Source organism: Apodemus sylvaticus, chromosome 6 (genome assembly GCF_947179515.1).
Source record: "Apodemus sylvaticus chromosome 6, mApoSyl1.1, whole genome shotgun sequence".
NCBI lineage: Eukaryota > Metazoa > Chordata > Mammalia > Rodentia > Muridae > Apodemus > Apodemus sylvaticus.
This window is the reverse complement of record NC_067477.1, coordinates 125,166,450-125,190,794: the sequence shown is the minus strand read 5'-3', so window position 1 is coordinate 125,190,794 and position 24,345 is coordinate 125,166,450. Positions and strand designations below refer to the sequence as shown.

The 24,345-nt window shown below is 40.3% G+C and overlaps 1 protein-coding gene across 1 annotated transcript in view; it reads right to left on the bottom strand.

The window, feature by feature from the left end:
- The window catches only part of LOC127687600 (HEAT repeat-containing protein 5B-like), a 34,325-nt gene that overhangs the window by 4,623 nt on the left and 5,357 nt on the right, over positions 1-24,345 (bottom strand). The window contains 10 exon segments of the mRNA XM_052186401.1: positions 3,531-3,755; positions 5,089-5,355; positions 6,065-6,209; positions 8,087-8,214; positions 9,432-9,686; positions 10,921-10,954; positions 10,956-11,159; positions 14,515-14,694; positions 19,830-19,898; positions 23,223-23,392. Coding sequence (XP_052042361.1) covers positions 3,531-3,755; positions 5,089-5,355; positions 6,065-6,209; positions 8,087-8,214; positions 9,432-9,686; positions 10,921-10,954; positions 10,956-11,159; positions 14,515-14,694; positions 19,830-19,898; positions 23,223-23,392 — 1,677 coding nt within the window.

Here is a 24,345-nt window from a genome sequence, read left to right as displayed (position 1 = left end):
TAAGACAGACTCTGCAGAGCACTTATTATAGAAACGAGAAATGCAGCATTATAATGTAGAATTGTGGCAGACGCCATCTTGACAAAATAATGAAAGTTAGATTTGCCATGGTGCTGCATAACCATAAACCCGGCAGAGGGAGTTGGAGGCAGGATTATCAGCACAAATTTGAAGGCAGCCTGGTGACAGAGTGACATCAGGCCAGTGTAGACTACAAAGTACAACTTTGTCTTAAAAAGGAAAACCCAAAGGTCTAAAGAGATGCCTCAGCAGTTGAGGGCACTGGCTGTTCTTCCAGAGGATCTGGGATCAATTCCCAGCATCCACACGGTAGCTCATGGTTGTCTGGTGCTCTATTTCTAGGGGATCCAATGCTCTTGTACAAGCACACATGCATATGGAAATTAAATAAATAAATAAATGAAGTAGATTTTGTTTGTTTATTTGCTTCCTTATTTGAGACAAGGTCTCTCTCTATAGATTTGGCTGACTGTCCTAAAACTCACTATATAGACCAGGCTGGCCTCAAACTCAGAGATGCACTTGCCTCTGCCTACTGAGTGCTGGGACTAAAGGTGTGTGCCACCAACCCTGGCCTAGACATTCTGGTGGCCAAGACATTCTGGATGTTGGACAAAGCAATATTATATGTTGTCTTACATGACTGTCTGAGAAAGATATACATTACTTATGTGATATTCCTGCTCAAAAGGTATAAACTGAATGTATATTAAAACAAGGGGAGAATTGAACAACTATAAATCAGGGAACATTCTACACAATAGGTGTCCTGTCGTCTTCAAATCCAGGAATATGCATTGACTGCATGCTCGTGATCCTAGCACTGAGGGGTAAGGGGGGGCAGAGAGAGGAGTATCCCTGAGTTCCAGGCTAACCTAGTCTATGTGACTTCCAGAACAGCCAGGGCTACACAGAAAACAACAAAACAGAATAAAACCAAACTCGGAATACTATAAAAGATAAAGGCTAGGGAAATGTCCCAACGAAACATGAGAATAACGCAGAGAAAAAGGCATTCTTAGGACAACTTCCGAAATTTACATTTGAACAGCAATAACACTGCATGATTGCTAAATTCCTAAGTTTGGCAATTCTTTTGTGGGTATTTAAGGAATTTCTCTGTTCTTAGGATACCTATGAAGTATTCAGGAGTAAAACCTCACAAAGATGTCGGCATATTCTCAAATGGCTCAGTAGAGTTAATTAAGATGAGGAACAGTAGTGATATATTAATTTCACCAGGGTCCAATGGAGTGGGAGGCAGTATCTAGGACAATACTGGACAATACTGAAGTCCACAAATCTATTCTCCACCATCTGATTAAAGTTTGAAATTCTTTCAAAATCAAACGTTCTAAAAATGACGAAAAGTATTGCAACAGTTTTAAAGGACTCATTGCTCCCTGGAGGATTTCTGAGTGAACGTACACACAACTTTTAAGTGCAGATCCTCAATTCTTTAAATAAGAAACATTCCAGGCTGGAAATGCTCTCCATAGCGAGCCTGCCCTCACTGTCTAAGGACTGGGATTAGATATGAGCCTTGATGCCTGGCTGTGAAAAGGTTTCAAAAACAAGGTGGCAGACTTTTCCTTCTTACTCTGTTTTCACAGCAATGATATTTTATTTAAAAAGAAAATACAATTTAAGTAGGAAAAGATAAAAACTATGAAAAAGTACTTTCCCTGAATTAAAAATGAATATCAAAATGGTTATATTCACCAGTACAAGGACAATACAAATTGATGTACAGAGATTAGATTAGCAGATGTTGCTGATGGAATCATAAATTCATAAAGACACAGTGGACATCAATTTGGCATTATCTGATGAAAGTGGTGTTAAAAAATATGTATTCTCAGTCCTCATATGTGCCATTAAAAAACATGAGGAATCTTTAAGGATGTTTATCACAACTATCTTTGTAATTGTGGAAAATTAGAAATTAAAAAACATACTCATTAACAGATAACAAGTAACTGGCAAATTGATTAAAAAGATAAAATAATGAAATTTTACTAATATAATAAATTTACTTAATTAAAAACATAAACAAATACCATATATTTCATAATTACTTATCTTACTCATTATAAGCATGAACATATACATATATATTTGCTAACTAATACATATTTTTTTAATATTTTTATTTTCTATATTTTTGTTTGCATTCCAAATGATTTCCCCTTTCCCAGATCCCCGCTCCCCATATGTCCCATAAAACTTCTTCTCTCCATCCATTCTCCAATCACCTCCCTCCTTTTTCTCTGTCCTTATATTCCCCTCCAATGCTACATCAGTCCTTTCCAGGTTCAGGACCCTCTCTGTACTTCATGGGAGTCATTTGCTATGCAATTTGTGCCATGGGAATTCAGAGCTTCTGGGCTAATTAATATTAACATATTAATATATAATATGTAATTAACATATAATATGTAATTAACATATACTAATATAATTAACATAAAATATAATTAACATATTAATATTACATATTAACATAAGAAATCCCTCACTTCTATATACAAGCATAGGATAAAATATTTCAATATCAAGACTGTAGTTTTATTTGGGGATATGTTAGGATACAGTCATAAATATTTAGTCTCCTCTTTTATTACTTTTTCTCTGGAGATAGGGCCTCATTATATTGGCTCTGGCTGGCCTGGAACTCACTATGTAGACTTGGGAGGCTTTGAGCTCACAGAGAAACACCTGCCCTGCCTCTTATAGGGTAGCAGGATGTGCTATCCTGTCCTGCTATGATTTTGTTATTTTCATTGCAACACATGCCAGACATTGTGGTATATTTCTGTAATCTTAGGAATCAAGAGACTAACATGGGATGATCATGACTTTGAAGGTATCCTAGGCTTCATAACAAGGCCCTGATTCAAAAAATAAATGAAACAATATCAAAAGGAGGAAGAGGAAAGAAGGAGAGAGGGAGGAAAGGAGAGAGGGAGGGAGGAACAGGATTCCAAAGGGAGAGAATAAGAAGAAAACCTGTAAGTAAGCATACATGTACCAGTACATGTCAGTTCTGGGTCTATACTGTCTCTCCTTTTAACCTGGGAACATGCATATAAGCACTTAGAAAAAGGTTTTTTAGAGCCCATGCTCTTGGAAGATGCATTTATACTTCAAGTCTGAGATGTGACAAAACATCTCTTGGGCTGATGCAGTGTTGTACAGCAGTCTCCTGACAAGGTTCTTCAAGTCATAATTTATTACCAAACAAACATCTTTTTTATTTTTAAAGATCTGTTTATTTATTTTATATACATAATATATATATAAATATGAGTATACTATCACTGTCTTCAGAAACACATGAAGAGGGCCTTAGATATAATGACAGATGTTATGAGCCATTATGTGGTTGCTGGGAATTGAACTCAGGACCTTCAGAAGAGCAGCCAGTGCTCTTAACCACTAAACCATCTCTCCAGCCCCAGGAACAAACATCTTCAGAAATTAAAACTTTGAAAACTCAGACAGGCTACCTGGTTGAGAATATTCCAGGATGCAGGCAAGAGTGCTCCGAATTAGAGCTGTCCACTGTCTCTGAGTTTCCTCAGTTTTGGCCATGGACAGAGTCACGATACTTTTTATTCCCTGAAGAGCTGCACTGACTGGGGCAGGAACCTGGTTGTCCGCAGACTTTATTGCTGTGTCTTTCAATATTCTTGCAATTAAGAACAGAATTGTGGGCAGGATTGTCATACATCCTGAAATAAAAACAAATAAAATAAAATATTTTGTAACTCCTTCAATTCTCCCATGATAACTGTTTCCATCACACAGACACACAGACACACACACACACACAGACACACACACGCAGATATATACACAGACACACACAGATACACACACAGATACACACACAGACACAAACAGAGATAGATACACAGACACATATACACACCACATACACACATACACACACACACACACACACACACACACACACACACACACACACTGTTTTTAAACAGTTAACTGTGTTCTTCTCCCCCTCAGATAAGGGCTCATGACTGTGTTCACCTGGCTTCACACTCCTGCACTCAAACAATCCTGCCTCAGCATCACTGTGCCTGGCTGACAGTGATTTAATATTAATTCTATCCTTGATTTTATTCAAAATTTACTGTATTACTATCATAAATCAATATCTAAAAATGACAAAGAGCCACATCGTTTTTAAAACAGAAGTGGCATTTTCATTTTTGTTTCAACTGAATCTCGGTTTTCTTACGTCCAATGGTGGCTATATAACACTGCCCTTCATAAGGGAAGAGAGGAGAGCCACGAACAGTCCAAAACTAGCCACGCACTCTGAGTAGCCTGGGGAATCTAAGATATGTAATCACCTTTCAGTAGGCAAGAGTCAACTCAGGTCAGGGAAATAAACTCCTGAGCAGAGAGTGCAGACAAAAGCATCCTAGAGCCTGAGCCTGCCCTCACTGAGGCTCCTTCCAAGAGACCGAGATGGAGAAGGCACCAGTTCATGCTTGCCAGGTAGGCGTCTGAAAGGTCTGCTTGGGCTGAATGGGCCCACACACTTCCTGGGACTGTTTTGGCTTTAACACTGAGGGAAGTCTATTCCGTGCCATAGTTGTTCAATCTACTGACAACTATCACCTTTATTCACCAGTTCTTTTCAGTGCTCCTTACAGTTGACTGTCACTGTCTTCAGGCATGCATTAGTTAGCAATGACACTCATGAATGGGAACCAGATTATAAAACAGGAGCTGTCATTCTTTCCATGTTTGTCTGCTGACTTCATGTCTTCCCTCAACCTTCAGGTGTTCGTTTGTTTTATGATATTGGGAATCAAAACCAAGATGAGGATTTTGCACATGTGGGCAAGGCTACCTTAGGTTGTAAGCTTTAGAAATTTTAGTTTTTCCAGGCTGTTAAAGGCAAACTAACCCTTTAAAAAACTTCTCATTTAGCAGCTGAGATTTAAGAAAGGAAACAGAAACTGTAACAATCAAAGGACACTCATCTTTGTCTACTTCCACATAGCACACTCTCAAATACTGATCAATACACACCAGCCGGTGAACAAAGCGATGGCAGATCCGAGAGAATGGCCACCGTGGCTGCCACCAAGCGAGTACTTTCCTCTGACAGCTGAGTTTTCGTGACCATGTGACTTGGAGAGTCCAACATCTTGGTACTCAGGTGTGGCATATGCCGTACTAAAATGAACATCATCAGCTCCATGGTTGCAAACACAAGGGACTTTCCAGGAATGAGGCCACCGGTGTCACCCCCTTCTCCTAATGTAGGACAGGACTCTTTTTCCACATCCTCTTCATCTTAGGAAAAGATATAATTTGACATTTCCAGCAAAAACATACACAAAATAATAAGTATATTTAAAGCCATTTGTAAAGGATTTATAAGTCAATATGTAATGGGTGCCATCTGCCCTGGTACAGTGCTCAGGCTGGAAGAAACATCCTTGAAAGCCATGAGCAGGCCATTTCACCTGGAAAATCATTGCTAGGCATTTTATTAAGTTTGTACTTCACAACAGGAATAACAAATATGCTAGGTGAACCATATAACATTGATACTTCGGAATGGAAGAAGTAAAATAAACTATTTTCATTTTCATTTTAATTTTGTTTTGAGACCGGTCTCTAGTCCAAATTGACTTTGAATCTGCTATATGGTGCTGAACAAACATTGTACTTTTTCATCTTTTCGTTTCTACCTCCCAAATGCTGAGATTACAGGTATGTCCATCATGCCTGGTTATAAAACTCAGAGTGTAGAGCTAGAGAGATGGCTCAAGTTAAGATAGCAACCAGTTAAGAGCACTGGTTGCTCTTCCAGAAGCCCTGGGTTTGATTCCTGGCACCCACATGGCAGCTCACAACCATCTGAAAGTCCACTTCTAGGGAACCGATGCCCTCTTCCGGTCTCTGTGGGCCCCAGGCATGCATGTGGCAAAACAGCCATACACATAAAAGAACCAATTCCAAACCCTGGGGAACAAACAAGGTTGCTTCCAGTGCTTACTTAGAGCGCTTCTCTTTTCCTGTACATAGTCCTGAGCAGCCCTGACAATCTGCTGCACAACTCCAGTGACCAGCAGATGGATAGCGGGTGGGTTCCAGGTCAGTAACAGGCGGTGCAGGACACTTAGCAGCTCAACACCAATCAGCTTTTATAGTTAATACAAATGCACTTAGTTAATTTCAATTTCAAATGACAGATGTGTACTATTAAAATCTGAGAAAATACAAATGCAATAATGATTTTATAACTAAAATTTAATATATGAAATAAGAAGAGTGAGAGATCACATTTTCTCCTATAAGATATTCAAGCAACATATAGTATTTAAATATTTAAATGTTTTATATGCAGAGATTATTATTCTCCTACTGGAATAAAACACCTAAGCTATTAGTGTTGCTAGAATTCAATGTCACTGAAGTTCCTAATTGCCCACCTAAGCTGAGGAATTGGTGTGTTTTCACATTAACAACTATTACAAACTGTAATCTTTTTTTTTTAAAGATTTATTTATTTATTTATTTTATGTGCGTACATTGTAGCTGTCTTCAGACACACCAGAAGAGGGCATCAGATCCTAGTGCAGATTGTTGTGAGCCACCATGTGGTTGTTGGGAAAAGAACTCAAGTCCTCTGGAAGAGCAGTCAGTGCTCTTAACCACAGACTGTAATTTTAGGTCTCTAAATTTTTCTTCATCTAACTGATACAATGAGCTTGCCATAAATTAAGAAACAGAAAAGAAAGTTAATTCAGTCAGAACTCTCCTCTCTTCTCTTAACACAGGAACGCCCCTACACAGCTTGGGGCACTGCTCAGTCAGAAAGTGCTGGCTCAGCATACATGAGGCTCTGGAGCCAATTCCCTCAATTGCAAAGAAATTCACAACCAAAATACATCTCAGTCTGTTCCTTGTTCTTCATGTTCTTCACAGATCCTAGCAGGCTTCCAGGGACTGAGAGACCAGTGCCTCTCCTGTCAAGCTACTCTCCTCGGTAACTGAATGTTCTAGACTTTCTTACTTAAAGCCCCTGCAGGCCTCCTCTGCCCTTGCTGTAGTCCTGAATCTGTCTGTACTTTCTTCCCTTCCATGTCCCTGCCTCTCCCAGAGTATCCCTTGCCCCTGAGAGCTGCTGGCTTTTGCCCTACTCCCTCTTTTGCCCTCTCTGGTCCCCACTGCCCATCTAGTTCTCGATTTTTGACCCATAACTGCTGTTTATCCTCAGGTTCCCAATATGATCCCCTATTCACCTTCGTTCAAGTTTTCTAGACTACTGTTCTCTGGAGGATTAGATAGAGAGCCTCATAACTGGTCTCCGTGCTCCCTTCTCAGACCTCATAAACCAACCTCTTCAAGGCTAACTGTATAATCCTTCTGTGTCTGTCACTCTCAGTCATCTATCTACTTTTCTATCTGTATGTGCTGATGCTCTTTAACTGAGTTACATCCAAACAAAATTAATCATCCTTCTATTTAAACATTGTTAAGCATTTCCTTTAGCTTTCAGTATGGAGTCCAATTTCCTTTGTTTGTAAAGAAAGCTTCATGTTTGGCCTTCCCAGCCTTGCCCAGCCCCACCCATGATGTCTATCTGCCTTACATCAGTGACAGTAAATGACTGTACACCCTTGAACTTGCCATGCACTCCTGGATCTGGTTTTTGTATTTGTGTTGCTCTTTCTCAGAAGGAAACTTGTCCCTTGGCAGTTCCTCTCTAAGATCCCATTCGACTACCTCTCTGTGAGAAGGTGTCCTTTGCCTGTGCATCACAGTGCTGTGGCCCTGGGGGCTGACCCCCATACTCACTACTCCCGATCTAAGATGGTAAAGCCATGGTGTGTAGCTGCAGTCTAACTCTGTGTAGTCATCTAAGAGTAAGGAGACACAAAATCCCTTTTGTTGGTATTAGTTACACAATCTTGTTAGCAATATACAATGTTTAATTCCAATGTGAGAAATTTATTCCAAGATAGATGCAATTAAAACATAGCATACAATTACCCATTATAGAAATACACTGTACCTGATCTTCCACAATGTGGATTCGTGCATAAGGAGAACCCAGTAAGGTATGTAAGGCCTGCAGGCATGCTGTAACATGTTCAATGGGCTCCTCTGGTCGAGGGGAACAAAGAAACTGTATACTCACACCTGGAATGCACAAAGTAAAACCATGAGTCTTCAACACAAAACACTTGTGTTGCTTTGATATAATATTTTTCTCTATTTTTCCCAGATTACTATATACTTATTTATACCAGGAAGTTAAAAAATGTTTTCTAGGCTACACAGACAAACACAATATGGGGTTGTACTGAGTGCTTCAATTAATTTAATATTTAAATTAGGTGTGTTATGAAGATAATCACTTTTCAATTTCTAGAATTAAAAAAATATACAGTACATTAGCCAGACAGTGGTGATGTTCACCTTTAATCCCAGTACTTAGGAGGCAGAGACAAGTCTATCTCTGAGTTTGAGGCCAGTCTGGTCTACAAAATGAGGACATCCCAAGCTACACATTGAGACTTTATCTCAAAAAAATATACTACATTAAGAATAAATTTATGACTATTTTACTACTTTCACTAAAGAGTTGTCCAACAATATCGTATACATATGTTTTTTAAGATTTAATGATGTGTGTGTGTGTGTGTGGTTTGTTCCTGTGAGTGTGCATGCCTGCAGAGTCCAGAGGACAGTGTCAGAGCCACTGGAGCTGGAGTTAGAGCAGTTGGGAACCCACCTGAGGGGTGCTAGAATTGAACTTAGGTCCTCTCTAAAAGGAGTAAGTACTCTTAACCACTGAGCCATCCATCTCCCATACAAGGTTTATAAATGCCCAGCTAAATACAAGGCTTGTCCAAACAAGTGCTCACAGTGTACAAGGCCAAGACTCTGGTGTTTTACATATTTTCAACTGTGAGATCTACTTAAAATTTCACTAATTACACCTACTAGTTGTCTTACTTTGCACTTCCAGAAAAATATGAGATGACAAATTCCCTGCAGAATATTAAATTCATAACTAAGAACACTTATAAATTAAAAATTATTGAAAACCAAATCATAAAATGTTTTTTCTCCATTGGACAATAAATACCAATTCAAAAAAGCAAGTTGAATAAAAAACCGTACATTTTTTTCCTTGAAATACCAATACTGTTCTGTGAGTGAACATAATGGCTGAGCTTTTAGAGTAGTTCTAGATAATTTGTAGATAGAAATTCATCTATTTCATAAGTGGAGCTGAAGGTCCTTGTACTACTCTTTCTCTGAAGTGTGCTACACAAGGCTTTACACAGCATTGCAATGAGAGCTCCAAGCTCTGCAGCGGCAGGGCCTGGAGTGCATCACAGTGAGCCCACCTAGGGTCAGGTGCATTCTGTCCTTGTTAACTTCTGGCAAGGCTTCCGCACTAGTCATTGCTCCTGGAACCTGCTTTAAACTGACCGCTGGGGAGCGTTTCTGTACACCAGACTCAGTTGTTGCTTCTGTGCACTCTTGACATATAAATCCTGTGCTGTTTAACCAGAGTGCCACTGCATGGAGAATTGGGGCCCAGGAGTTCCGGTAGTGAAGTCTTGCTGTATCGATGGTTTCGGGAGTATAAAATGCTCCCCCTGTGGGAAAAAAAAAACCAAATCAAGTAAAAACATACTTTCTATCTTAGTCAGGGTTTCTATGCCTGCACAAACATCACGAACAAGAAGTAAGTTGTGGAGGAAAGGGTTTATTGAGCTTACACTTTCACACTGCTGTTCATCACTAAAGGAAGTCAGGAGTGGAACTCAAGCAGGTTAGGAAGCAGGAGCTCAGGCATAGGCCATGGAAGGATGCTCCTTTCTGGCTTGCTCAGCTTGCTTTCTTACAGAACCCAAGGCTACCACGCCAGGGACGGAACCACCTACAGTGGGCCCTCCCCCGTTATCACTGAGAAAATGCCCCACAGCTGGATCTCATGGGCATCTCCTCAACTGAAGGTCCTCTCTCTGTGATAACTCCAGCCTGGTCACGGTGACACACAAAACCATCCAGTACACTTTCTGTTACAAAGGTTCACACATTTAAGAATAACATAGGCTAGCTGAGATGCCTCCTACAAGAGTGCTCTGGCAACAAGCTCCTCTCTGAGCCTCCCGACCCCCGCCTTCCAGCCTCTCCTCTCTGCAGCCAGGGACAGCATGTAACCTATACTGTGCACCCCTGGTGGGACTAGCCGCACTTCTTAAGGCACCGGCTCCTGATTTCTGCTCTCCCCCCCACACACCTCCCATTTCTACTGCCAACACTGAGCTGCTACTATCTCCTCGTTGTCACCTGATGGTGCCTGATGAGAAGTGAATAAAGGAGAACTCAATGATTATCATTAAAATATTTGAGAAGAAGGCTCAGTTTTGAGGAGGAATTTTTCCTAAACAAAAAACATGTTCATAATGGTGTCTCTATTGATTCAACAGGAGAACTAGTTATATGATATAAGCAAAGGCCTTAGGAACAGGTTTTGGCTTGACTATAGTTTACATGAAAACACAATCACTGGGCAGCACAGTATGATACTCGATCAGGGTTAAAGGTCACTAGTTGTTTCCTATAGCTACTTAGAATGCTCTATTTGTACCGCTATCACTACAACATCGCTAATGGTTTTGCTTCAGTTAATAATAGACTCCTTGCTGTCATACCCTGAATTCACAAAACCAGTACAAAGGACATATACCCTGAAGGAAATAGTTCCAGATTTACGTCCACAAATTTCAAGATGTTATTATGTTACTGTTGGTTCTAGACCCTGCCAAGTCCATTTTATTATTAGTTTGAACTTCATAAAAGCAAACTACCACACATAATACTTACCATCTGCGGGAAGCTGACTGGAAAACTCAGCTGGTGGAAGTCAAAAGTGCATAGTCTCTCAATGCTGCCAGCCACAGGTGGCTGAGTGTCGGCAGTTCAGGCTGCACCAGGGTTATTAAACTGTCTGGAGGCAGTTCGTCTATGGCACCATAATCGTCGTCATCATCATCAGTATTTTTCATTGCTCTCTTTGGTTTTGACTCAGCTTCTTTCTTAATATTCATAGCAACCACATATACCTAATAAGACATTCATGAGTTGAAAATATGGTTTAAATAAAAATTGGAATATTTTAGATTGTTATAATCATGCAGTTACATGACCAACAGAAAGTGGTATAAATATTAGGGCATATATAACTTTATGATTCTTTTATTTGATGTTTTGTTTTCTTTTTTCAAGACAAGATTTTCTGTGAAGCCCTGGCTGTTGTAAAGCTCACTCTGAGGATCAGGCTAGCTTTGAATTAACAGAGATCACTTGCCTCTGACTCCTGAGTGCTGAGATAAAAGGTGTGCGCTACCACTGCCAGTCACTTTCTGAATTCTTGATAACTACTACAGAGAGACTTTGCCTCCTGCTTCCCAAGCATTTTTTTTTAAATGTATCTGATTTCTAACTATTCATCTCAAGTAGGCTTCCCTGAGTTAGTCTGGCATCCTGGGTCCATTTTGAAAGTCTCTCGCAGCACAGAGTATAACTTCCTATCTGACGCCTCTTTCCCAGGCTTACTAGACACAATCAAACAGCATTCAAAGAAAAGGACTGAGAGAAGGGAGGTGGCCAGAGAAAGGATCACCATAAATATCCCCCAAATCTGCCTCCTACATAGGCCTTAAATGATACTTAAGAATCTTACAATTACAGCAGATAGCCGATCTAAGAATACAATGTACTTGCCACATGTATTTTCTGTGTCCTTTGTAGTTTGTGACCTTTTAAAAAAGACATGTAATAGCAAGTTTCCTAAAGCATATTCAGCGTAATTTCTACTTGAGTTTCTTTTTTAACATTTATATTTAGAATCTGTACAAGCGATAACACAGTGCTGGAAAATATTAATTAAAACAGGAAAAGGGCCAGGCAGTGGGGGCCTTTAATCCCAGCACCTGGGAGGCAGAGGCAGGCAGATTTCTGAGTTCGAGGCGAGCCTGGTCTACAGAGTGAGTTCCAGGACGGCCAGGGCTACACAGAGAAACCCTGTCTTGAAAAAAACAAAACAAAAAACTAGGGAAAAGGAGTAAAACAAGCAAGTGAGAAAAGCAGCTGCAGTACACAAAGTCGTGAAGGCTCCTCTCACGCTCCAGCACTGCTCCTTGTATCTACTGAGGAAACTAATGCACGTGCCTAACATGGAAAGCTTCTGACAGATAGAGGAATGCTTACAGGAAACGTCAGGGAATGAGAAAATTTCAGGGAAAAAAGGAGACTACAAAGACAAAGAGCATGAAGGTGATGTGAGGATGGGGGGGGGGAGAGTACCTGACCAGAGCTTTGAACTCTTCATATGAGCGCCTGCCTGCTATCTACTCTTGTCCTCCAAATTTCCACTCAAACATCACTTGCTCCAAAATTTTAGCCCTGAGACTACAGCGCAGCTCAGTGCCCTGCCCTGTTTCAGAACTCTGGGTTCTCCTGTGGTAGCTCACTTTACTTTCTGTCCCATCTCCTCGTTCTGACTTGGTCTTGCTCAGTAAATACAGCACAGCTGCCTTGTTCTTTACTATCCTGCCAGAGCGCTGACAATCCATAACACACTGGTGGATAAATCAGAGTGTCAAGAAGAGAAATATTAGCCCTGGATTAAAGCAAAACTTTAATAACTGTAAAACTAATTACAGAAGGTAATGTTCATTATGAATAAAATAGCAGGTGTTGCACACAGTCCTTTACATAAATTATATGTAATTTAATTCACATTATAATCCTATGAAATATTCAGTCATTTCCAAACTTTTAAATTAAAAAACAGAACAGAGCTAAAGATATGGCTCTGTGATTAAGAGCACTTGTGCAGAACATCAGACATGCAAGTGGTATACATACATACATGCATATATACATACATACATGCATGCATGCAAACAAAATTAAAGATAAAAGTGAATGTGAAGAAAATAAGTTTTGAATAAGCAAGTAAGTAATATCCAATGTCACACAGTTCACATAAACCTAAAGAATTGGAGGAGTTGTCAAACAAACTCTCTAAGTGAAGTAAACAGAGGTAAAATAGGTCTCAGTGGACAGACCTAGGACATGCTGGCACCTAAGAAAGCGATAAAAGAAATGAAGTGGTGTAACAATTCCCAGTCAGCAGAAAAAACTAAGCCTGAGGTACAAATTGCTAAACTATTAACCCCGACTACAAAAGTACTCCAAATGAATGCACACTACTAATTCTGTTAAGTGGCATTCTGACCAAATTTTGAAGGCATTTATTTATCTCAGTTAGGTGCCAGGCACAAATATTTGCACTGTTATACCGCATAGTCTACAAAAGATATTTCCACTTTTTAATGATAAAACTGAGGCAGCGAGCCAGTTGTCTCTTGCAGGAGTCACACAGATGATAAATCTTAAGATAGAACTTGTTCCAGGGCTTGACTCCATTTTAATGTTCTTTACCCTCAGCATTGCCAAACTTCGCAGCAGGCCCATCAGTCACAGAAGCAAATGTGCAGAGGACCTGCTACCATAAAAAGGATCTTCGTGGTCATCAGAACACACACTGCTACACATACCTGGGAAGATTAGTTAAGGAAGAGCTGAGATTGAAGAACAATTGTTAGGGGCCTATTCTTAAAAAATAAATAAAATCCACTAAATGGTATCTTTTCCATATTTGCATTCATTTTAAGAAACTAAATTTAATAAATAAAAGCAAACATTTTACTAAAATAAACAAAAATCATTATTTTGCCAAAATACCAGAGTGAAGTGCAGGATCCCAGGGATATTTTATTTGCAAGACAGCTGGATCTATAGTCTAAAACCTGGAGAGAAAATTAATTCTTATGGTACTTCATCGATACACCATAATTTCTTTCTCTGGAGGAATGTGTCTAAGTCCCTAGCCTGAAGCCCAGTATCCTTTATCTCAACTGACTATTACACATGCTGAGGCAGCATTGCTGTTCAGTGGTCCTAACCACCAGAACCATAGGAACAGAGAGGAATGGCTGAGGGGCTGCAGAGATGCTCAGAAGCTAAAGGACCTGAGTTTGGGTCCCAGCACCACATGATGCCTCACAACCACCCAAAAATACAGTTCCAGAAGATCCCTTTTCTGGTCTTTGAAAGTAATAATAACTCTTCTACAATACAGAGAATTTGTGTTCTGTTTTTCAGGCAGGTCTTGGTTTGTACCTCTGACTGTCTTAGAACTTGCTGTGAAGTGCAAGAGTGGGCCTGACTCGGCAATCTCCTGCTCCAGGCCCCACCCCCAGCATTGTGATTACAGGTGGATGTCACCATACAAAATGAGATAAAAGTTTGCCAAAGACTGACTGACAAAGGTTGGAAAGGCTTTCCACACACAGGGTCCTCCAGTGGGCTCAAATGGAGGAATGGTGAGCCGTGGGAGGCCATGTTTACCTCTGCCCATGCCTTAAGAACAGCCAGCTTCTCCATGATGGTGGCACTCTCTCGGTATAGTTGACTAGAAGATCCCTTGCCAGCCTGAACTTTGTCCAGAGAGGAAACAAGTAGATTATGCACCCGATGGAGATCATTGAGATCGCTGACAACACCGCTTCCAATCCATGTGCTGCACACCTGGGTAGGAACAGCGGAAGTTACAGTGTACGGAGTAACTGAACAGAGGAGAGTGGGATGGATTTCCTCATATCCCTGCACAGAGAATAAAAGGGCTCATTCCATCCCCCTGCAGAAAACAGAGCAGCACTGAGTTTCCACTCTGTTTGTCTGAGACAGGGCTTTGCCATGCACTACAGGGTGGCTCTGAACTCATCTCCTAAGTACAGGAATTACAAGTTTGTGCCACCATGTCCAGATTCTATTTTTCCACTATTTAATGAAAAAATTAAAATAAGTGGTTTTCTACTTGAAAACTTCTTCAACAATTACCTATTTACTATCAAACTATCAAATTACTTATCATGAAAGACTTTTGTAACAGGGAAAAAGAAAAGTCAAATTTATAAGTACAGAGTTTATAAACGCACTTATAGCTAGGAAGGAGAGAAGAGTCTCAGACATCAGGAGAGCTTGATTATAAAGACACCAGGGTGTGAGGTGAGGAACAAGTGAAGACCGGGAAAGCTGAGGTCAGACAGGATGAAACTGCCGAATCCCATGACTAAATCGGATGATGGTACTGAGTTGCCAAGGATCCTTGCCATTAGATTTATGCTTTATAAAAAGTATACATACAATAAATAGCACATTCAGTTCCATGTCTCTACAGCAATGCAAGAGACATGCATGACGTGGATGGACCTGGGAATAATAGCCAAGGTAACCTTGGAGACAGGACTCCAAGAATGCAAAGTGAGAAACCATGTATGGCGGGCGTGGACACTGAGACTCGGGTTGGGGAGTCAGAGCTCCAACCTTGAAGAACAGAAGGAAGGTGGCACCACCATCAGGAGTACAGCTAAAACCTAGGAAAAGTTCAGCAGAGACAAGTCAGCATAAGTTTGATTCCTAACACTTTCACATGTGAGTTGTACGTAACACTAAAAGATCCACAAGACAGCTGGAAACTCTGTTCTAGACGCAAGTGGAAGGTAACCACATAAGACCAGAAACTTCCACACGAAGGCAATAACTAAAGTAAGATTAGGAGGCAGATTTGTTCAGGAAGAGAATATCTTAAAGGCCTCTACCAAGACAACAGAGGAAGTAGGTACACTGAAGGGGTAAGTAGAGCAAGAAAAATAAATGGAAACCCAGGGAAATAAAGGAAACGCACTGAGGACAGACACCGAAGTCAACAGAAGGATGCCAACCAGGAAGAGGCCTGGGCAGCGCCAGCTTTGGCAACTCTGCTCACGCCCACGACTTCTGGGTAAAATGGACAAAGGAACCACTTGAGGAACACAGTGGGAAGGGTCGGGGGTGAAACACACTGTGGACACATGGACATTGTAATAGAGAACTCATTAGAAATCACTCAGAGACAAATGAAGACTAAAACCTCATCCAGCTTCAGGGGCAAATAAGTGTTGTAAGCTCAGGTTTTGCTGCCAAAAAGATTATAAAACCATTCTAGGTTTCTGGAGTATTTGGGTTTCAAATCATAGCTGATGGACTTTTAAGGTTTAAAACCTTAAAAACTGACCAAATACTTACATCAACAACTTTATTTGCTTAAAATCTTATTGGGACTTCATAAAATTACAAAGTTTCTGTAAGGCAAAGGACACTGTCAAAAGGACAAAATGGCAACCAACAAATTGGGAAAAGATGTTCACCAACTCTACATCCAATAGAAGGCTAATATCCAATATATACAAAGAACTCAAGAAGTTAGACCCCAGGGAACTAAATAAGCCTATTAAAAAAAATGGGTTAGAGATCTAAACAAAGAATTTTCTCCTGAAGAAGTTCAAATGGCCGAGAAGCACCTTAAAAAAAATGCTCAACATCATTAGTCATTAGGGAAATGCAAATCAAAACAACCCTGAGATTTCACCTCACACCAGTCAGAATGGCTAAGGTTAAAAACTCAGGAGACAGCACGTGTTGGCGAGGATGTGCAGAAAGAGGAACACTCCTCCACTGCTGGTGGGATTGCAAGATGGTACAACTACTATGGAAATCAGTCTGGCGTTTCTTCAGAAAACTGGACATGACACTTCCGGAGTACCCTGCTATACCTCTCCTGGGCATATACCCAGTGGATTCCCTGGCATGCAATAAGGACACATGCTCCACTATGTTCATAGCAGCCTTATTTATAATAGCCAGAAGCTGGAAAGAACTCAGATATCCCTCAATGGAGGAATGGATACAGAAAATGTGGTATATATACACAATGGAATACTACTCAGCAATTAAAAACAATGAATTCATAAAATTCTTAGGCAAATGGTTGGAACTGGAAAATATCATCCTAAGTGAGGTAACCCAATCAAAAAAGAATATACATGGAATGCAATCAGTGATAAGTGGATATTAACTAGCCCAGAAGCTCTGAATACCCAAGACACAATCAGCATCAAATGACTCCCATGATCCTGGAAAGTCTTGATCCAGCATTGTAGGGGAGTACCAGGACAGAGAAATGGGAGGGGGGTGACTGGGGAATGGGTGGAGAGAAGAGAGCTTATGGGACATATGGGGAGAGGGGAGCCTGGAAAGGGAAAAACATTTGAAATATAAACAAAGAATTTAGAAAATAATAATAATAATAATAATAAAAACGAAAAACTTATTTTCAAAAACTGAAAACTATGTTTAGTAAAAATAAGAGCACTTAAAAACATTGCTATTAAAGGCATACTTCTGGCAAGATAAATTCCTCCACCAAAATAGTTCTGCAAATACCAAGTTCAAAATGACATGCAATATAATAAGAGTGTCAGAAGAAATAAAGGAGTTGATTCCTACAGAACTAAACATCCTGGAGATACAGGACGTTTGTGCAATTTGGTTGAAATGTAACTAAAAGTCAGGGAATTTCGTGAACACCAGAAATGTGGCTCTAAACTTTCTTTGCAAAACACCTTCCTACTTTCTCTTCTTTAAGGAATCTAGGGCAGCTGTTCTCAACCTGTGGGTCACATCCACTTTGACAGTCCTCTATCTCCAAAAATATTTTCCATTATGACTCATACCAGCAAAATTAGTTAGGAAGTAGCTCTGAAAATAATGTTATGGTTGGGGTCACCACAACATGAGGAACTGTATTAAAGGGCCACAGCGTTAGGAAGGCTGAGAACCACTCATCTAGGGGCTGAAGGGATGGCTCAGTGCTTAGGAGCCCTTGCTCTCTTGACGAAGCCCAGAGTTTGGTTCTCAGCAGCACTGTCAGGCAGTTCTCAACTGCCCAGAACTCTAGTATAGCTCCAGGAGAAATGATACCCTCTTTTAGCATCTGTGGCCACCCACATGCATGTGAGCATATACACACAAACACACGTACAGAAATAAAAATGTAAGTGGGTTTTTAAGAGTATTTATATCTGGAAAATGCAAGTAATGCTTTATGGATTTGTGTGTAAAGAAAGACAATGCGGTGAAGAGTCAACAAAACCGTATTCAGAGAAAAGACCCTGGCCCCACACCAAGCAAGCAAGTGTACATTTTTTGCACTTTAGGCTCAAGTGAAATATTTAAGGTACACTGTGTCTGTTTGTGACTCTGTTCTGGCTTTCACTGTCTGTTTTTCGGCCTCACGGAAACAGCCAGTGTCCTACAGGTGAAGCTTTTTCCGGTCTGCCTACAGATAACACTGATTAGAAGCTTCTGAAGTGAAGTTATTCTCACCAACAAACAAGAACCTTGTAAGCTGCTCCCTCCTTTATAAAGAAAACAAATGTGCAACTCACTGTCTCACCAGTTCCACACTAAGTTTCCTTGTGCAAGTGGAAAGGAGGCCAGACATTTGAACCTGCTACCAGGAAACAATAACCATTATAGAAAAAGCAACTTGTGCCACCAACAAGCAAGTTCCAGGGAACTCAACACTAGGAGCCTTCACACCGCTCCCTGGGAGACGAAATTCTAGGGGCTTTCACTATTCCAGCACTCAGCAGCTTTGTGGGAGGACCGAGTGCTGTGCTGTGCTGTGCTCACAACGCCATCATCAAACGGAAAATTGCACATGACTACTTTCAATACTTGTTTGTTAGTGTCCCAAAGGATTGACTTTCACCCCAACACTTCAACCACAAAGCAAAGATCTACCCCTTACAGCAAAGATCCTCTTCTCTCTGTGCCGTACTGTCTGTGGAAGGACTTAATTTCCCTAAAGAGCAAGAAGTACCAGAGACACCAACTCAATGACATGGAGTTAACCATTCAACCACAAGAATAAAGAACTTCATGCTGGGCACTGCTGAGGGCAGTCGCAGGCAGTGTGCCTATGGATCCCAAGCAAAGATGAGGGCCATGGCTCTGCTCTCCAGCCGACTGTGGAGGAGACAGCTCTGTTCAATGCTGTGCACACAAAGAATGCCATTTTTGAAAAGATTGGAACTCAGTGCAGGAATCCTTCCTCGGGGAGACATGGGAGAGGAAGGCCCTTAGCACAGGGGTAGGACACGTGTGCTTGGGTGGCTCTCTCCCTGCAGATGGGACAATTCGAGACTACCTCTCATGGACTGATGGTACAATGTCACTTCCATAATGTGCAGCTCTTTCCAGGAATCCAGGAATTCTCATAACCTATGGTCAAAAATGTCTAGTGCCCTAACTGTTGCTACACTCATTTGTTATCACAAATTTTATATTTTATGTTTATTTTGGCTCCCCTTAGGATGTTTACAGGTCTGTTCACTTGGACATAATATAGTAGCTGAGGATCCAAAGTCGAAGCCTGAGCTATGACAAAAAAGGAGTGTGATTAACGCCTACTATTTTACATTTCCTATAGAATAAAATAGGAGACAAGATGAGGAGGGGCAGCAAGATGGCTCAGCTGGCAGGTTCCCCCCCTTGGTCAGAATGGTGACCTGTGTGGGAATCACGCAGTGGAGGAGACGGCTGACACCTACAAGTTGTCCTGCCATCCATATGAGCGCAGTGCCTCACACAGATCAGACAACTGAATGAATGAACAGATGGATGAATGGATGATTTTATTTGAAAATTTATAAAAAAGGAATGAACACTATTGTATTTCAATAGTGTTTGCCACTATTTGATTTTTCTCCGTTTAAGTAAAATCTAAGACTTCTAGGAATTTATAGAAGGTGGCTATAGAAAGCCTGCTTTCTTCTTACCTGACAAGCTTTTGCTATTATATCTGATGGCGTATCTTGTGAAAAGGCTGGTCTTAGGGCAGCTCCCACCTAGAAAAATGAGCAAATTTTTATTTTAGAGACAACTACTAAACAGAAAGCCTGTTGAGTCATTGGAGGTTAAAACACCAAATACACAAGGACTAGTGAGATGGCTCAGTGGTTAAGAGCACTGACCACTCTTCTAAAGGTCCTGAGTTCAAATCCCAGCAACCACATAGTAGCTAATCTGTAATGAGCATGATGTTCTTTCTGGGGTATCTGAAGACAGCTACAGAGTACTTACATATAATAAATAAATAAATCTTAAAAAAAAACACCAAATATACATCTATGTCCCTTTCTTCTTTATCACCTCCTCCTTATCCACTTCTTTTATAGTAAGATTAAACATAACTTTGCGTTTTAGGAAGTTATCAATATCAAATCTATATGGGAAGAATGCCCAAAGGACAAGCTTGTTTCCTTTGTTTTTGCTTCTGTTTAACAGTAAATGGGATTTTCTGATACAGTCATATGTAATCAAAGATATGTGCAGACTGTTGTGATTTGTGTTTCTTCCTCACCCCTATATGTATTTCTGAACATATTTCTAATCGCATTTATGTATTTCTTGGGCAAATCCCATGTAAGTGGATCAATTTCTTTAGCTAACTGAGGAATAATAAAAATTAAGAGGCACAAAAACACCTCAAAACCATCTCACCTCAAAAGTATTGCCTTTTAGGAATGGGTAAAAGCAGCTGACAATCGAGGTGGACACTCTGAGTTCAATGGCTGAGAACCACGGGGGAAAGAGAGAACTGACTCTCGAAGACTGTCTTCTGACCCCATTCAATCATTTATGTGTGTATACAACTCTCTCTCTTTGACACATGTATTCACTCTCACTGTACACACAATAAAGGTAAGATTATGATGTTAGTAAGCTTTCCTATTATCACAATATCAATAAGTAAAGGAATACAAACAAGCTTTAGTTTTAAGGAAGCCAGCATCAGTCATGAAGGCCAGAATCATATCAGAGAGATGATGAGGTGTAATGTATGTAGGCTGAATAAAGACATTGCAAGAAGTCTACTGCTATGTTGAGATTTCTACCAATAGTCACTCCATTGTTTACACAGTAGTGTCTACAGACAGTCAAAAGTTCTGTTCAATGACTAAAGGCGTGACAGACTTAATAAAAGCAAGGAGTCAATACTGAACTAAAAGCACATAATAACTGTTCTATGGTTACATAAGACAACGTTCTTATCCTTTGGAAATACAGTTCAAATGGCTCAAGGGTAACATTTTATTTGTTATTTTTATTTCATGTGTAGGGGTGTTTTGATTACATGTAGTTCTGTGTACCATGTGCAGCCAGTAATTGAGGAGTCCACAAAAGGATGTTGGGTCGCCTAGACCTGGAGTTACAGACAATTGTTAGCCATCACATGAGTGCTGGAAATTGAACCTGGGTCCTCTGAAGAGCAGCTCATGCTCTTAACCACTGAGCCATTGTTCCAGCTCCAACATTGAAAACGTCTATGCAGACTTTCTACTTGTGCTCCATCTCTAACCCAATCACTTTGACTCTTACTGCCATCATTCTTCCAGCAAGTTATTGCTATGAGCAATCATGTGACAAAGGTCAAAGGGCATATTGCAGCTCTCCTCAGGCCTTATCAGTATTTGATACAGCTATCTGCTCCTCTACTGCGTTTGGCTTGTGTGAATACACCCTCTACTTTCCTTCAGTCTTTCTTATATCACTGCTATCCCCCTGTTCCCCTTCCCATTTCCTCTCAGTTCACTGAGAGTCTTCTTTTATTTTATAAATCTACCACGGTGGGTTTCTCACTCAGCACTCTCTCTGATCTCATCTACTCCCATTGGTCATCTAAACGACTTACAGTACCAAACCAATTGCTCCAATCCAGTCTTTTGTTTGTTTGCTTGGTTTGATTTATGACAAAACCTTTCTCTCTGTAGCTACAGCTGTCCTGGAACTCACTGTAGACCAGGCTGGCCTAGAACTCACAGAGATCTGCCTGCCCTCTGCCTTCCAAGTGCTGGGATCAAAGACATGAGCTACCACCCCCTAACTTAATCCACTCATTTTTTAACTGAGCTCCAGGCTCATGTAATCAGTCACACACCTATAAGCAAATAATGGTATTCCACTCCTCCCAACCCTGCCCAACAATGCCAATCACAGGAAATTCCATCACCATGCTCAGGACAGAACCTAAAACAGCTTCTTGCTTTTCCTTCAGGGCCAATTAATCAACTCATTCTGTCAATTCTTCCTCCTAAATGTCATTTGAAACCATCCTTTTCCCCCTTATTCTAATTGCAAACAACCTAAAACAACTGTTATCATCATTCTCCTACAATACCAAGATTCTTAGCTTACTGTAAAGGAGAATCCAGTCTCCATTATGCATCGAGGACAGAATGGAGAAAGTACAGATCTGATCATGTCACCTGCCTTTCAAGTTCCTTGTTACAGAATTAACTCCAAGGTTTTACTATCTATGAACATCTGCATGATCTGGCCCCTGGCTAGCTATCCTTGCTTTCCCACCTTGCTTTCCACTGTCCATACTTTCACCTCTTCCAGGTTTAACCACACCTTTAAGCACATCATACCTCTCATATAGAGGCCTTCCTACTTTTCCCAATGAATACTCTGGTACTGACACTAAATCCTATTCTACAAAACACATCTTTAGTACTATTTTTCAGGAAACTAATTTCTCAATGTCTGGCTTATGATAGGCCCTGTGTTATATACTCCTTATGGGAAGTGTATGCCTTTTCTTTTCTGTTTTCTGTTTGTTGAGAATCAAAACCAGGGCCTTCTAAACGCTACACAAGTGCTTTAACACTGAGCAATATCCTCAACCTTTTACCAACGTTCTACAGCCTCCCTAGCTCTTACCTTCTTTGTAAATAGCTATTGTTAACGGTCTCCTTAGCTTAAGCCTCATGACAAAGGCTAATCTTGTCTTATTTATATAACTGTCTGCAGTAGTCTGCCTTGTACCTTACATCTAACAGGCAATCCATAAATATTTGCTGAATGGACACATTGAACATTGCAATGACATCAGCAGATCTCAGAAGCCATCAATCAAGTGCTAAGAAATACAGTTCTAAGAGAATGGGACCACAGACTGCAAGTTCTTAGCTAGGAAATAAGCAGTTCATCAAAATATTTCTTAAAATTTAAAACAAAAGTAAATAAAAGAAAAGAAGATAACTATTGAAACTTAAACACTAAAACATATAATCCAGCCAGTATGTTTGTGTTTTAGTCCAGTTTGGTCTTTGGACAAAGAAAATTTAAAGCTCTCGATAGAAAATGGTGAATGACTGTATACTCACACAAAGGCTTGGAACAAGGCTGGACAGATTGACGTGTTGTGGGGCAAACATGTGAAGCTCTTGAAGGCAAGAGATGGCAGCTGCCTGAAGCAGAGAATCAGAGTGGTCCTGGGTGATGGCACAACCCACCAAGCAAGAGGAGCGGATGGTGGAAATGGTGGCTGCATTTCCTTATAGGAAAATAAAAGATAACATTAAATGTAACTATGCTATTAGTGTCACAAAAAGACTCTCAGAAAGTAGTCATCTTCCAGCTAAACCCTTCTTCAAATCATTATTCAGATTATTTTTTTTTAAAAAAAAAACAACCCATATAGTCCACAAATATGACTTTGAAACACAACTGTATTTGCAAGGTAAGAATTTAGGTCTTAGAAATGAATTACTTTTAAAAAAATCATATTATCCTTTATAACCACCAGTCTTCTGGCTAAAGAACCATAGGATTTCTCATTCTGTGGTTCTCTACTCAACAAACACAACTCTACTTTCATTATGACAACTTTAAATACTGTTTGTCTAATAATAAAACCTTATAGAGGAAATGAAGGAAATTATATTACATATTTTTTATTTTTCTACATTCTTTGTTTACATTCCTAATGATTTCCCCTTTCCCGGTTCCTCCCTCCCCATAACTCTTATAAGCCCTCTTCCCTCCCCCCATTCACCAGTCAACCCCCTCGCACTTCTCTGTCCTGGTAATCTCCTACATTGTTGCATCAAGCCTTTCCAGGACCAGGGCCCTCTCCTTCCTTCTTCTTGGAAATCATTTGATATGTAAATTGTGTCTTGGGATTCAGAGCTTCTGGGCTAATATCCACTTATTAGTGACACATTATTCCATGTGTGTTCTTTTGTGATTGGGTTACCTCACTTAGGATCGTATTTTCCAGTTCCAACTATTTGCCTAAGAATTTCATGAATTCATTGTTTTTAATTGCTGAGTATAATTCCATTGTGTAAATATATCACATGTTCTATATCCATTGCTCTGTTGAGAGATATCTGGGTACTTTCAAGTTTCTGGCTATTATAAATAGGGCTGCTATGAACATATAGCATGTATCCTTAAGACACGCTGGGGAAACCTCTGTGTATATGCCCAGAAATGGTATATCAG